We start from the raw sequence: 16,334 nt of genomic DNA, 5'->3' as shown, positions 1-16,334 counted from the left end.
AGGCTGATGTGCGATGGGTATTATCTGTACTTCTATAAGTCTTCTATTCTTTATTGAGTACTTCTTTCTGTTTTAGTCTGTTCTTCCTTTATCATTATTTCTGTTCAAGGTATTTTCTCATGTGTGTACAAAATAAAACAGGCGTTAAATTCAGTACAATAAATGACTTTTTTTTTTACATGCTCTTCCCAAGCATTGACTCCTTTAAGACAGAACCAACTCTGGAATTTTCCAGTAGAACTAAGCATTTAGATTTTTTTAAAAGTTCTACTTCGGAGGCCTCTTCAGTTCTTTAGTCTGTATCTGTTTTCTTGAAGGCAAAGATGGCAGAAAGAAAAGGTTTTACTAGAACTTGACCACCTCATGCAAACAATGCTTGTAAGTAACATGTAATTAATCTTGAAATGACATCTAAAGGCAATCTGATACTGACACCATTAAGAAGATGGACAGAAATCTTGTGCAAAAGATTTTTAAAGCAGCCCCAGGATTGATTCTTCAGCTATGTTCACCTCATTTAGGCTCTAAAGGCACAGGTAAAGTACTGAGCAGTTTTATAGCTTCACCGACATTCAGCCATGCCAGGCAGGAAGCTGTCTGAGTCACATGCTTGCTGATGTGTATCTAGTCTCTGTTTCAGTTGTCACTGCATAGAATTTCCAGTGATTCTTAGATTTAATAAATAATTTTTACTCATTTCGGTTCTTTTAGGGCAGCATAACTACTTATGTGCTGGAAGAAATGACTGCATCGTTGATAAAATCCGCAGAAAAAACTGCCCAGCGTGTCGCCTTAGAAAGTGCTGTCAGGCTGGCATGGTTCTTGGAGGTAACTCTGATGTATTCATCAGTAATATACTGCGTAATCTTTATACTGTAAAACTGCGTGTCAGAAAATCGTAATTTCTTATTCATCTTGGTTTTGTTTTATCCGTCTTGGTTACTGGCAGTGACTCTGCACATATGAGTGTCTGAATGAAGCAAGCAATACCATTCCATTAACTTTACAGGATTCCAGCACATTGCGGTCTGTTATGAGAAGAAAACTCCATTCATCTATATTACCTATAAGTAGAGGTTATGGGCAATGCACTGACCTGTCCTTAAGTAACATGTGTTGAAGTCTAGGCTTTGCCACCCACGTCCTGTGTGACCACAGCCCTTCCTGGGCATTAGCCTACTTATCTATAAAACAAGAGCATTAACGTTCCTTTCAGCTCAAAAACTGATTCTCCAAGTGATTAATTAAAGCAAGATTACTGGAATTGGGGTAGGAATCCATCTGATGAAGAGTTATATTAATAAATCCCTTTTCCCATATTTTTGTTATTATTGGAATCTCTAAAACTTACAGTAATATAGCACACATTTAAAAAATTAATGTCAGATAATCACAGACAGTTTGAATGAAAACATAACAGAGTAAGGGACATCAAGCAAGCCACGGTTATGCAAGACAATCCTACTCCCTGCGTTTTTTCACTTACCAACACCCTGCACAACACTGTCTTGAAATGGTGGCTTTTACATCCAGATAAAACTTTTTAAAACATAATAGGCCAGGCGCGGTGGCTCAAGCCTGTAATCCCAGCACTTTGGGAGGCCGAGGCGGGTGGATCACAAGGTCAAGAGATCGAGACCATCCTGGTCAACATGGTGAAACCCCGTCTCTACTAAAAATACAAAAAATTAGCTGGGCATGGTGGCGCATGCCTGTAATCCCAGCTACTCAGGAGGCTGAGGCAGGAGAATTGCATGAACCCAGGAGGCGGGGGTTGCAGTGAGCCGAGATCGCGCCATTGCACTCCAGCCTGGGTAACAAGAGTGAAACTCCGTCTCAAAAAAACAAACAAACAAACAAACAAAAAAAACATAATAAAAATATTACATAATCGTTAATGCTAAAAATGTTTCTTCAGTGCACCAACTATAAACAGCTTGTGTTCCATAACGTTATGTGTATCTTCCTTTGGGAAATGCTATACTTAGACCAATGCTTGTCAAGTTTACAGAATATGCAGATGTCATCTCTGTTTTTGCAAACATGCTGGGCCAAAATTAATCATCCGGGTAACATATTGGGCATTTTATAGTAATTCATGTAATTAGATCACTCATAGAATTTTATAATTTCTGGATTAAAGATTTGTTTTCCCTAACTTAAGGGCAGTGATTAGGTTGGCAGTAGTGCCTGGCTTATGAAGGTACTCAATAACGTTCTATTAACTAAATAAACCCACACTCTCAGCAGATTAAAATTGTTTTTGAGGCCTACACCTCAATTACCATCTCCTTGTATTTCTGTTTCCACTCAGAAGTCTTAAGGAACCACCTAAATTTTAGAAAATACAACTTTCTCACAAAAATCACGTACCTACTCAATGTAGGAGCTGGAAGAAAGACCTGAAGGTATTGTGGCTCTGGCACAGCCACTGTTTTCTCCTCAGCATGATTGCCTTAGAAAATAGCAGAGCCTCTAATGCTGAAACTTAGATTCCATTAAGATCTTTACTCTTTAGTGTTTTCCCAAGGACTTGAAAAGACTCCAATTTTATCAAAGAATAGAAATGGTAGAGTTCTGGATAGAAGCTTCAGAATATTCCTGGGGATCAACAATACAACCTAGAGAATATTATGTTATCTCATAATATTATAGAGCTTTAGCATATTATTTATTTATTTACTTATTTTTGAGACAGAGTCTCACTCTGTCACCCAGGCTGGAATGCAATGGTGCGATCTCCGCTCACAGCAACCTCTGCCTCCCGGGTTCCAGCAATTCTTCTGCCACAACCTCCCAAGTAGCTGGGATTTCAGGCACCTGCCATCATGCCCGGCTAATTTTTGTATTTTAGTAGAGACAAGGTTTCACCACTTGGCCAAACTGGTCTGGAACTCCTGACCTCGGGTGATCCACCTGCCTCAGCCTCCCAGAGTGCTGGTATTACAGGCGTGAGCCACTGCATCCGGCCTTCAGTACATTGATCAAGTATCTATAATCCTTTATTATCTTCTCTAACCAAACTGCTTGTTATTTCAGCCTGTTATTCCTGTGCTTCTCAAACCATACTCTGCAGATTTGACAGCTATTGCTACATTCTCAACCTTTTATATTACTTATTTGCTTAACTCTAATCAATCAATCCTTCCCTCCCTCCCTCCCTCCCTCCCTCCCTCCCTTCCTCCCTGTCCCCCTTGTCTTCTTTTCATTTCCCTCCCTTCCTTCTTTCCCTTCCTTTTTCTCCTTTCCTTCTTTCCTTCCTCCCTCTATCACTTTCTAACTTGCACCCCATCCCTCTTCTTCAATAACTGTATACTGAGCCCTTTCTAGTTAACAGATGGTATTCTAAGTTCTGGGCATATAGCCTAAAACAAAATGGACAAAATTCCTGCCCTCACAGATCTTACACTGTGGGAGGAGGAGCAACAAATACACATGTCAAATCGTGATGAGTGTTGTGAAAAGATGCTAAGCACAGTTAGTTAGCAGGCATATCAGGAAGGGGAATCACTTCTGAACTCATTTGTCTAATGAACATTTTTGTTTTACTTAGCTTCTTCCTAAGCAACAATATCTCTGAAATCATGGATTTGATATGCCATTTAATGTCTTTTTCTAAAAGACATTAAGATAAATTCTTAACTATTTAAATACATATTTAACATATCACCTAAAAACCGTGTGTGTACCATAAATAAGTATGTGTTACACTCTGGGAAAGAGTGTATTAGATCATTTTTTTCCAACTATCACAGCTATGTTTGTTTTTTTCAACTTTCATTTTCGCTTCAATGGGTACATGTGCAGATTTGTTACCTGGGTATATTATGTGACACTAATGTTTAACGTGCATCTGATCCCATCACTGAGGTACTGAGGTACTGAGCATAGTTTTTCAACCCTTTCTTCCTCTCCCTTCCTCCTCTAGTAGTTCTCAATTTCCACTGTTGTCATTTTTATGTTCATGAGTTCTCAATGTCTAGCTCCCACTTATAAGTGAGAACATGCAGTATCTGGTTTTTGTTCCTATGTTAATTTGCTTAGGATCATGGCCTACAGCTACATCCATGTTGCTGCAAAGGACATGATTTTGTTCTTTTCATGGCTGCGTAACATTCCACGATGTATATATACCACATTTTCTTTGTTCAATCCACTATTAATGGGCACCTAGTTAATTCCAGGTCCTTACTATTGTGATTAGTGCTGTGATGAACATGTGAGTGCATGTGTCTTTTTGGAAGAACAATTTGTTTTCTTTTGAATATATACCTAATAATGGGATTGCTGGGTCTAATGATAGTTCTAAGTTCTTTGAGAAGTACTCAAACTGACTGCTACAGTGGATGAACTAATTCACATTCCCACCAACAGTATATAAGTATTCCCTTTTCTCCACAGCCTCACCAGCATCTGTTAGGTTTTGAGGCTTTTTTGGGTTTTCTTTTTTTATTTGGACTCTCACTGTGTCACCTAGGCTGGAGTGCAGTGGAACAGATGATGGTTAACCGCAGTCTCAATCTCCTGGGCTCAAGTGATCCTCTTACTTCAGCATCCTGAGTAGCTGAGATGATAGGCACGCACCACCGTACCTGGCAAACTTTTTATTTTTTATTTTTATTTTTTGGTAGAGATGAAGTCTCACTATGTTGCCCAGTCAGGTCTCAAACCTATGGGCTCAAGTGATTTTTCCCACCTCAGCCTCCCAAAATGCTGAAATTACAGGTATGAGACACCATGCCTGGCATAAGTTTTTAAAAATATTCATTCTGACTGGTGTAAGATGGTATGTCATTGTGATTTTGATTTGTGTATCTCTAATGTTAGTGATGTGGAACAGTTTTAAATGTTTGTTGGCTGCTTGTGTATCTCCTTTTGAGAAGTGTCTATTCAAGTATTTTGATTTTTTTTTTTTTTTTTTTTTTGGTGATACTGTTTTTTTGTTTGTTCAACTGTTTAAGTTCCTTAAAGATTCTGGGTATTTGACGTTTGTTGGATGCATAGTTTGTGACTATGTTTTCCTATTTTGTAGGTTGTCTGTTAACTCCATTGATAGTTCATTTTGCTGTGCAGAAACTCTTTTGTGGAATTAGGTCTCACTTGTCAATTTTTGTTTTTGTTGCAATTGCTTTTGAGTCATAAATTATTCCCCAAGGCTGATGTCCAGAATTACATTCCTTAGATTTTCTTTTAGGTTTCCTATGCTTTAAGGTGTTATATTTAAATCTTTAGTCCTTCTTGAGGTAATTTTTGTATATGGTGAAATGTGATGGGAGGGGCTGCTGTGAAGATCTCTGAAATGCCCTGGAGACATTTTCTCCATTGTCTTGACTGTTAACTTTGGCCTTCTCTTTACTAATGCAAATTTCTGCAGCAGGTTCCAATTTCTTCCCAGGAAATGTTTTTTTCTTTTCTACCACATGGCCAGGCTTCAAATGTTACAATTTTTTTTTCCTCTGCTTCACTTTTAAATGTAAGTTTCATGTTTAGATAATCTCTTTTTCATGAATATGAGCATACCCATTTAGAAACAACCAGGTCACATACATCTTGAATGTTTTACTGCTTAGAAATTTCTTCCACCAAATACCCCAAATATCCCTCTCAAGTTCAAAATTCCACAGATCTCTAGGACAGGGTCAAAATGCCACCAGTGTTTTTGCTAAAGCATAGAAAGAGTGACCATTATTCCGTTCCCAATAAGTTTTTCACTCCATCTGAGACCAACTCAGCCTGGACTTCATTGTCCATATCGCTGTCAGCATTTTGGTCACAACCATTTACCACGTTTCTAGGAAGTTCCAAACATTTCCAAATCTGTCTTCTTCTGAGCCCTGCACACTGTTCCAACCTCTGCGCATTACTCAGTTCCAAAGTCACTGCCACATTTTTGGATATCTTTCTAACAGTGCTCCACTCTCCCAGTACCAGTTTTCTGTATTAGTTTGTTCTCATACTGTTACAAATAACTACCTGAGACTATAATTTATGAAGACAAGACATTTAATTGACTCACAGTTCTTCAGGCTTAACAGAAAACATAGCTAGGAGGCCTCAGGAAATTTAAATTATCATGGAAGGCAAATGGGAAAGAAGCACATCTTCTCACCAGGGCACAGCAGGAGAGAGGGAGAGAGTAAGAGGGGAAGGGCCACCCACTTTTAAACCATCAGATCTCCTGAGAACGAACTCACTATCACAACAGCAGCAAGGGGAAATCTGCCCCCATGATTTAATCACCTCCCTCCCCAAACATTAAGAATTACAATTCAACATGAGATTTGGTTGGGCACACAGAACCAAACCGTATCAGGCATTTAGACCACTTACATTCAAGGTTAATTTTGATATGTGAGGTTTTGATCCCTTGTTTAGTTGTTAGCTGTTTGCTTCATTGTTTCTGTTGTGTTCTTGCTTTGTAGAGTATGCAGGCTATGTGCTTAAGTGTGTTTATGATGAAGCGGGTATGGTTCTTTTGTTTCTTTGTTTAGAACTCCCTTGTATGTATCTCTTGTAAGACTGGTCTAGTGGTAACAAATTCCTTTAGCACTTGATTACCTGGAAAAGATTTTATTTTTCCTTTTCTTATGAAGCATAGTTTGGCAGGATATGAAATTCTTGAAATTTCTTTTAAGAATGCTGAAAATAGGTCCCCAATCTCTCCTAGCTTTTAACCTTTCCACTGAGAAGTCTGCTCTTATCCTGATGAGGTTCTCTTTGTACGTGATCCTCACTTTTCTCTAGCTGCCTTTAAGATTTATACCTTGGTGATGTTCATTTTTATGGTATCTCACAGATGTTCTCCAGATTTCTAGCAAGAATAGGAAAGTTTTCTAAAATTATTCCCTCAAATATATTTTCCAGTTTGTTTGCTTTTTATCCTGCTGTCTCAGGAATGCCAACAACACTTTATATAATCTTACATTTCTCAAAAACAGCTCATTTAAAATAATTATTTTTTATTTTTATTAGTTTGAATTAGTTCACAAGGTCAGCCTGCAAGCTTTAAAATTTTTTCTTCTGCTTGGTCCAGTCTACTGATAAAGCTTTCAATTATATTTTGAAATTCCTTGAGGTTTTCAATTCCAGAAGCTATTAATGATTTTTTTAAGATGTTCATTCCTTATTTTCCTGGATTGCGTTGTAAGTTTTTTTCTGTTGATTTTCAACCTTGTCTTGGATTACACTGAGCTTCCTTGCAATTCATGCTTTGAATTATTTATCTGTCATTTCTGAGTGTCCATCTTGGTTAGGGACCATTGCTGGAGAGCTAGTGTAATCCTTTGGTGATGTCACTACAGTCAGATTTTTCATTATGCCAGAATTCTTGCACTAGTTTCTTCTCATCTGCAGACACAGGCACTTTGAATTTTTGTAATTATTTTCATGTGGGTAGGAGTTTTTCTTTTTCTTTCCAAAAATAATTATTTTTTTGTTTCCCTTTTCCCTCTTTTCTAGCGGTTATGCCTCTAAAGAATGTTGGGTAGGGTCTTTTCACTTTGATTCTACAGCCCTATATACTTCTTTCAGCAGGTCATCCCACAAGCCCATAGATGGCACTTATAGGTAAGAGCTGGCTGTGACCAACATGGCTAGATATATACTTGATCCTTGTTTACTAGCAGAAGCTCTCCATTGCCTCAGGCAATGGGCTGATTTGTAGGATGCACAGTAGTCTTAACTCCCTGGTCAGCCTAGGGAAATGGGAGCCACAAAGGGCAGGTTTGGACCAAGCAGGTCCACCTGCTGGTGACCTGATGGCAGGCACAAACACTAGTGCTGAGAAAGAATATAGTGGGTGGCCACCAAGCACCTAGGGTTGTACATAGACATGAAGCTGGGAAACCTTCTCATCTCCAACTGCTCTGCATGGGGTGCATCCTAAGCTCCTGATCCAGGAGAGCAGGTGCTCCAGATGGCTAGAGATCTGCATTGGCATGGAATAGAGAGGGTCCCCCTGCACCAGGATCTCCTCACAGGAGGGGTAAATGACTATTATGAATAGTGCTGCAATCAACACGTGAATGCAAATATTTCTTCAATATACCAATTTTCTTCCTTTTAGCAGTTCTAAGTTTTAGGAATCTCCCTGCTGTTTTCCATAGTTGCAATACTAATTTAGATTACTGCCAACAGTGTATGAACATTCCTCTTTCTCCATATCCTCACCAGCATTTGTCTTTTTAGTAACAGCCATTTTAATTGGGGTAAGATGATATCTTATTGCGGGTTTGATTTGCATTTCTCCAATGATTAGTGATGTTGAGCATTTTTTCATCTATCTATTGGCGTTTATGTATCTTCTTTTGAGAAATTCCTGTTGAAACATTTTATCCATTTTTAAACGGATTACTTGTTTTTTGATATTGAGTTGGGTTCCTTACATATTCTGATTATTAATTCCTTGTTAAATGAATAGTTTGCAAATATTTTCTCTCATTCTTTAGATTTTCTCTTCACTTTGTTGATTTTATCCTTTGCTGTGCAGAAGCATTTTAGCTTGATCAAATTCCATTTGTCAATTTTTGCCTTGATTGCCTATGCCTTGAGGTCTTACTACAAAAATATCTGCCCAGACCAATGTCTCGAAGCAGTTTCCCAAACTTCTCTTGTAGTACTTTTGTAGTTTGTGGTCTTTGACTTAAGTCTTTATTCCATTTGATTTTATTTTTGTATGTGGTTGATAGTGATCTAAGTTTGGTTTTCTGCATATAGGTAGTCTGTTTTCCCAGTACCATTTATTAAAGAGATTGCCCTTTACCCAGTGTATGTTCATGGCACCTTTGTCAAAAATGAATTGACTGTTAATGCATGGATTTATTTCTGGGTTCTATATTCTGTTCCATTGGTCTGTCTCTCTTTTTATACCAAAACCATGCTGTTATGGTTGAGAATTCTCATTTCTGACAAAGACCATTTTAATAACAAAAGATAAAACATGACAGAGTATTAGAATGCTTTTAAAAGATGTAATAAAATCTTACAGTAGGCTAATAGAGCTCATAAATATGTTTTGACATGTCATGACATAGATTTTGTTCAGAGCAGTTTGTTCTTATCTGCTTTGGTGGCTATGTTTTGATTATAAAAATTATGTTTGAGTTATTTGATTTCTTCATTGCATATGATTCTTGTTTTTAATGAATCACTTCCCTACCTTCAACAGGTCACAGTGAACTTTTGCTTTAGTTCACTGCTGTACAGCACTGAGTGGGAAGATAGTTACACCCTTAAAGATGGTAATATATCTTCTACTTTAGGTGTTCTGCTTCCATCTTCTTTCCTCTAGAAAACATTTTTGTTTGATGACTCACAAAAATATTCTGAAATGAGTACAGTTTTATATTTTGCAGTTGTAAAATGCTAAACTAGTATAAGCTCTTTCAAAAATAAGTAGCTTTCTACATAAAAGAATAATTAAATGAATAGTTATCTTTGTGGAAATTTTTTAAAATCCACAGTTACAGGTTTTATGAGTTTTTCTTTTTTTCTGTTTTCCTTTTTGGTATAGAGCCTTATCTTCACATTTTAAAAGGTCGTATTAGAAAGCCAGTTTCTCTCCTCCCCTTACCTCCTCCTCCACCTAGATTCAACCACTTCTCTTGACAAAGAGAATAACTTGCTGGGCTAGAGAGTATGGGTTGTGTAGTAAAGATTTTTATTGTTTTTTGTTCTCTTCTCCTGCACTTGACAGCCAATAAGGCTACAAGTCTTCTGAAGAATTGCAAAATTCTTGAATTTAGGACATAGTACCTTTTCTGGAAGTATAGAGTCCTGCTCTGTGCCTTTAATACTCTATGAACAGAAGTCATTTTCCCTCTTTAAGGCATGATCTACTGTGGGTGATGGCTACCACTTACTTCTCTAGACCTCTCATAACCTTCCCCTTATAGGCATCACATTTCCACCCCAATCCTGGCCTTTGAGTCAGCATCTCCCAGAAACAGCACCTCTCACATTGCTCCCCGAGTTTACTGCATGCGAACCCTACAGCCAACTGGTGTCTTTCTCATCAGTCTGGTCGTTTACCCTAAATACCATCTCACACATGCTAAGCTGGAGATAGTCCTCAGAGTATTCATTCTCATTTCTTTGCTTAAAATTTTTCTAGGTTTGTATGGGACATCTTTTATGGTTGCCAACTAGAACTTTTCAGTAGTATCTACAAGTATCTGTGTTCTAGACTCAGTGAAAAGTTAGAATTGAGGGGTTCAAATATCTCCTCCATTGCAGTTCATTTACTTGAATAATGGAGACATATACTTTTAAAAAACCATTTCTAGTTTTTTTAAAAAAAATACCGGATTTCACTTAATAATTCCTGTTGTCTAGCATCTTTGTTTTCTTTGAAGTATATATACAAAGGCACACTTTGTTTTTATATGGAAATTGGAGGTGAACCCTGAAAAAGGGAAGGCAAACTCTTCAGTGCTATAAAGGACTGTTAAAGTACAGTGCCAGTGGACTGATCCCAGCACTGCACAGTGGTCATCATTTCATTAATCGGAAGTAGGAGCATGCCTCTAGACATCTTTCCATAATTTTGTGCAGGTACTGTTACTATCAATTTACTTGAACCACAGAGATTCTTCTGATATAACACAAGAGGAATACAAAGATTCTTAAGGATGGGAATGCAAACACCAGCAAATTGAAAAGCAAAGCAGAACTTTCAAATTAATATATAAAGTTAACTAGAGAAAAGAAAATAAAGGGAAACTTGAGCAGGCTAGCAAAGAAAATGGAAAGGAGGTAATTATGAGGAAGTATAATATATACTGAACATAAAATGTGTTGAAAGAAATAAAAGCTTATGTATTGATTATTCTGCAATGTTAATAGACTAAACTGTCAAAGTCAAAAGTCAAATTGGGTTAAAAAAACAATTTTATTTGCAGTTTAAAAATAGTAATGATGTAGAAAAATTAGTTGAAAATACAAATATCTGTATTTCTCTTTTATTATATCAGAATTAAATAATAATTATGCCTGCCCCATTTTACCGAATTATTTTATTAAAAAACGCTGAAGAAGTTTAGAAGCTTTTCTTCTCCCTGCTCCCATTCTCTACAGGGTTTTTGCTGAGATATTTCAAAATTTTTTATTTTTAGGTTCTATTTAAGCTTTCACTTTTACTAAATCTCTTCTCTCTCAAGAACTTTTCATATCAGTTTTAATATAAATTCCTTCTCATATCATCTATTCAGATTCAGTTACATATATGTAAGAATAATTGTGCAATACTGTTTCCTACACTATTCATCTTATCTTTTCAACACATGCTATTTAAATAAGCCATACTTTTTTATTTTTTTAAATTATACTTTAAGTCTTGGGATACATGTGCAGAACCTGAAGCTTTGTTACATAGGTATACACGTGCCACGGTGGTTTGCTGCACCAATCAACCTGTCATCTACATTAAGTGTTTCTCCTAATGCTGTACCTCCCGTAGCCCCCCACCCACCAACAGACCCCAGCAAGTGTTGTTCCCTTCCCTGTGTCCACATGTTCTCATCGTTCAACTCCCACTTATGAGAGAGAACATGCAGTGTTTGGTTTTCTGTTCCTGTGTCGGTTTGCTGAGAAAGATGTTTTCCAGCTTCATCCATGTCCCTGCAAAGGACATTAACTCATCCTTTTTTATGGTGGCATAGTATTCCATGGTGTATATGTGAAACATTATCCAGTCTATCATTGATGGGCATTTGGGTTGGTTTCAAGTCTTTGCTATTGTTAATAGTGCTACAATACATATACATGTGCATGTATCTTTATAGCGGAATGATTTATAATCCTTTGGGTATATGCCCAGTTAATGGGATTGCTGGGTTTAATGGTATTTCTGGTTGTAGATCTCTGAGGAATTGCCACACTGTCTTCCACAACAGTTGAACTAATTTACACTCCCACCGACAGTGTAAAAGCTTTCCTATTTCTTCACATCCTCTACAGGAACTGTTGTTTCTTGAGCTTTTAATGATCAGGATTCTAACTAGTGTGAGATGGTATCTGATTGTGGTTTTGCATTTATCTAATAGCTAGTGATAATGAGCTTTTTTTCACATGTGTGTTGGCCACATAAATGTCTTCTTAAAAGAAATGGCTGTTCAGGAGGTGGAGGTTGCGGTGAGCCGAGATCGCGCCATTGCACTCCAGCCTGGGTAACAAGAGTGAAACTCCGTCTCAAAAAAAAAAAAAAAAAAAAAAAAAAGAAATGTCTGTTCATATCTTTTGCCTTCTTTTTGATGGGGTTATTTATTTCTTGCAAATTTAAGTTTCTTGTACATTCTGGATATTAGCCCTTTATCAGATGGATAGATTGCAAAAATTTTCTCCCATTCTGTAGTTTGCCTGTTCATTCTGATGACAGTTTCTTGCGCTGTGAAAAAGCTCTTTAATTAGATCCCATTTGTCAATTTTGGCTTTTTTTTTTTTTTTTTTTTTTTTTTTTTTGCCATTGCTTCTGGTGTTTTAGTCATGAAGTCTTTGTCCATGCCTATGTACTAAATGGTATGGCCTAGGTTTTCTTCTAAGGTTTTTATGGTTTTAGGTCTTACACTTAAGTTTTTAATTCATCTTGAGTTAATTTTTGTATAAGGTGTAAGGAAGGCGCCCAGTTTCAGTTTTCTGCATATGACTAGCCAGTTTTCCTAACACCATTTATTAAATAGGGAATCCTTTCCCTATTGTTTGTTCGCAACAGGTTTGTCAAAGATCAGATCATTGTAGATGCACGGTGTTATTTCTGAGGCCTCCATTATGTTCCACTGGTCTATATATCTGTTTTGGTACCAGTACTATGCTGTTTTGGTTATTGTAGGCTTGTAGTGCAGTTTGAAGTCAGGTAGCGTGATGCTTCCAGCTTTGTTCTATTTACTCGGGATTGTCTTGGATATACAGGCTGTTTTTCAGTTCCATATGCAATTTAAGGTCGTTTTGTCTAATTCTGTGAAGAAAGTCTTGATGGGGATAGCACTGAATCAATAAATTACTTTGGGCAGTATGGCCATTTTGACAATCTTGATTCTTTCTATCCATGAGCATGGGATGTTTTTCCATTTGTTTGTGTACTCGCTTATATCCTTGAGCAGTAGACTGTAGTTTTCCTTGAAGAGGTTTTTTACATGCCTTGTATTCCTAGGTATTATTCTCTTTGTAGCAATTGTGAATGGGAGTTCACTCATGATTTGGCTCTTTGTGTATTATTGGTATATAGGAATGCTTGTGATTTGTGCACATTGATTTTGTATCCTGAGAATAAGCCATACTTTTTAATATATTTTATTCATACAAAAAATGCATATAAAGCAAATAACATATAGAAACAATATAATTAATATCCACACATGTATTCAGTTGTCTTAGGAAAATGTAAATATTATCATTATCTTGAAATTGATTGCATATTTCTTCCTGATCACATTCCTCTTTCCCTTTCTCCAGAATACCTCTATATCTTTAATTTGGAATTCATCATTTTTAATATTATTCTACAGGTTCTTTTAATATCTATATGTTCCCCATCAATACATTTTTTAGTTTTGAGGTCTTTCTTTCTTAGAAATGGTATGTATATTTATGCAATTCGATGTTACTGCCCAAGATTGTGTGTTTTTAATTCTGATGTGCGATATTCTGGTTTTTTTTTTTTTCTGTACTGCATTATTTCATTCTATGGGGATCTACAATTTATCCATTTTCATGTATTGACATCTGCTTCCACTGACATTTTCTATATTTTACCTACAGTGTAATTGTGAACATTATTGCACATGTCTTCTGGTGGTTCATGTTTCAGAGTTTCTGTAGGTAAACTGCAATCCTGGGCATGAAACTGCAGACTGTAATACATTATCATGTTTTGCTTTACTAGATAATGCTAGATTGTTCTTAAAGTAGTAGTATACACTTCATGGCAGCTCTGTATTCTTTTGCATGTTTCTGTATTCTGTGTTCTTGGCATTTTAGGTAGATGTTGTCTCACTGTGGTCTTACTTTGCATTTCTCTGGTTACTAGTGAGATCAATCATATCGTTATATTTTATTGTCTGTATTTTTCTTTATCTTTGAAATATCTGTTTACTCCTTTTCTGATTTATTGAAATTCTTTATATATTCTGGATATCTATATCTATATATGTGTGTGTGTGTGTGTGTGTATATATATATATATATATATATATATATATATATATATATATATATAAAATAAATACCTATGTATAGGATAGACAAGAACAAGCTGTCTGATAAGGTGATATGCAGAAATATAAAGGAGGCGAGAAAGCAAGCCATGCAGATATCCAAGGAAAAAATCATTTTAGGCAGAAGAAACAGTCAGTGTAAGACCACAAGACAAATACATTTTAAGGGCAAGATGGTGTCAATATGGGTGGTGCATGAGGGAGAATAGAAGAGAGGCTATCTATGCAAGGGGAAGTTGGGCCTTGTAGAGCTTCATAGGAATTTTAACTTCATTTAAAGTAGAATCAGGAGTCACTGAAAATAGTAAGCAAGGAGTGACATAGTCTGATTTTACTCTTTAAAGTTGTATAGAAAATGGGCTACGAAAAGTGAAAGCTGGCAGCCAGCGTATGTTAGAATAGTCCAACTGTGATTGTGGGAACTTAAATTATGGTGGAAGCTATGGAAACAGGATTTGGATTTGGGTTATATTTTCATGGTCATCCACCAGGATTTGCTGATGTATTAGATATGAGGTGGGAGAATAAGTGAGGTATCAATAATGACTCTAGAGTTTGGGGCCAGAGCAGGTATGTAAATGAAGTTGAAAACATAGAAGGTGTAGATTTTGGGTCAGTGTATCAATACTCTGCTTTAAGCATATTAAATTTGAGGGGTCTGTTAGAAATACAAGTGGAGATACTGAGAAGACAGTTGGATTGTTGAGTCTAGAGCTTTGGAGAAAAGCTGGGACTAGGACTATACATTTGGTAATCATTCGTGTCTGGATATTAGGGACACAGGACTAGATGCAGACACCTAGAAAGAGAGCATAGATGTCTAAGAGAAGTCTGTACACTGAGCTCTGGGTACTCAAAGATTTAGAAGTTGAGAAGATGAACAAGAGCTAGCCAGAGAGACTCAAAGAGTAACTACAAGAATGAAATGTGGACGCCAAATGAATAAGAATGTTACAAGAAGAAGGAAGTGATCAATGTGTCATGCGCTTACCTGGGTTAAGACCCGGACTGAAAACTGACCATTGTTTTTTGACGTTTGGAAATCTTTTTTTTTTTTTTTTTTTTGAAACGGAGTTTTCACTCTTCTTACCCAGGCTGGAGTGCAATGGCGCGATCTCGGCTCACCGCAACCTCCGCCTCCTGGGTTCAGGCAATTCTCCTGCCTCGGCCTCCTGAGTAGCTGGGATTACAGGCACGCGCCACCATGCCCAGCTAATTTTTTGTATTTTTTTAGTAGAGACGGGGTTTCACCATGTTGACCAGGATGGTCTCGATCTCTCGACCTCGTGATCCACCCGCCTTGGCCTCCCAAAGTGCTGGGATTACAAGCTTGAGCCACCGCGCCCGGCCGACGTTTGGAAATCTTTGAAGGCCTTGCCAAGAATAATTTGGTTGGAATCAGAAGAGGAATAACCTGATTGGAGAAGGTTCAAGGGAGAATTGGAGGAGAGGAAATGGAAAGAGTGATGTTTCTCCACAGAATAGAATTATGTGTGAGAGGGACTATTAAAGGATGCAGACAAGAGGGCAAATAATTTCAGAGAAAAGTCCCTAAATGGGGGGGAAGGAGTAAGATTTGGTACCGAAATGTCCGGAACAGAGGCAGTTCATGCATTGTAACATGAGGGAAGGCAGAGTACAGGGGTAGCCATACTGTAGATTGGCCACAAAGAAAATATTCTCCACATGGAGCTATTTTCCTCTAAACCTTCCCCAGATCATTACCTCTGTTTCTGATTCCATCCCTCAAAACCTTCATCAGCTTGAATAGGAGGCAACTATTCAGCCACCTTGTCCATTCACTTTCTTATCCCCACTTGTTCACCCCCAGCATCTGAGCCCAAATCTTTCCTCCTTCCAGCAAACAAGGCCCCCATGCCTATCACCTTCTCATGTTGATGCAGTGGGCAAGGGAATGGAGGACCACTGACCCCCACACACCTACTCTCTGCTTAGATTACCCAAAATACCAGGTGTCATTATTTTTCAGAGATGCAAAAATATAATTACTACGGAGTCATTGTAAACTGTCACTGAATTCTGAGTACTTTTTGCCATTGTCTATTTTCTCAATCAACAAAGGCTAAAAGAAAATTATATGAAGTTCTACAGATTTATTTGTTACTT

General features: G+C 37.4%; 1 protein-coding gene across 1 annotated transcript in view; it reads left to right on the top strand.

Moving 5' to 3' along the window:
- The window catches only part of PGR (progesterone receptor), an 82,100-nt gene that overhangs the window by 29,328 nt on the left and 36,438 nt on the right, over window positions 1–16,334 (top strand). The window contains exon 3 of the mRNA XM_039470936.2: window positions 712–828. Coding sequence (XP_039326870.1) covers window positions 712–828 — 117 coding nt within the window. The remainder of the gene's footprint in view (window positions 1–711; window positions 829–16,334) is intronic.

Source organism: Saimiri boliviensis, chromosome 6, assembly GCF_048565385.1.
Source record: "Saimiri boliviensis isolate mSaiBol1 chromosome 6, mSaiBol1.pri, whole genome shotgun sequence".
Lineage (NCBI taxonomy): Eukaryota > Metazoa > Chordata > Mammalia > Primates > Cebidae > Saimiri > Saimiri boliviensis.
The sequence above is the reverse complement of the archived record's forward strand: the minus strand, read 5'-3'. Positions and strand labels throughout refer to the sequence as shown.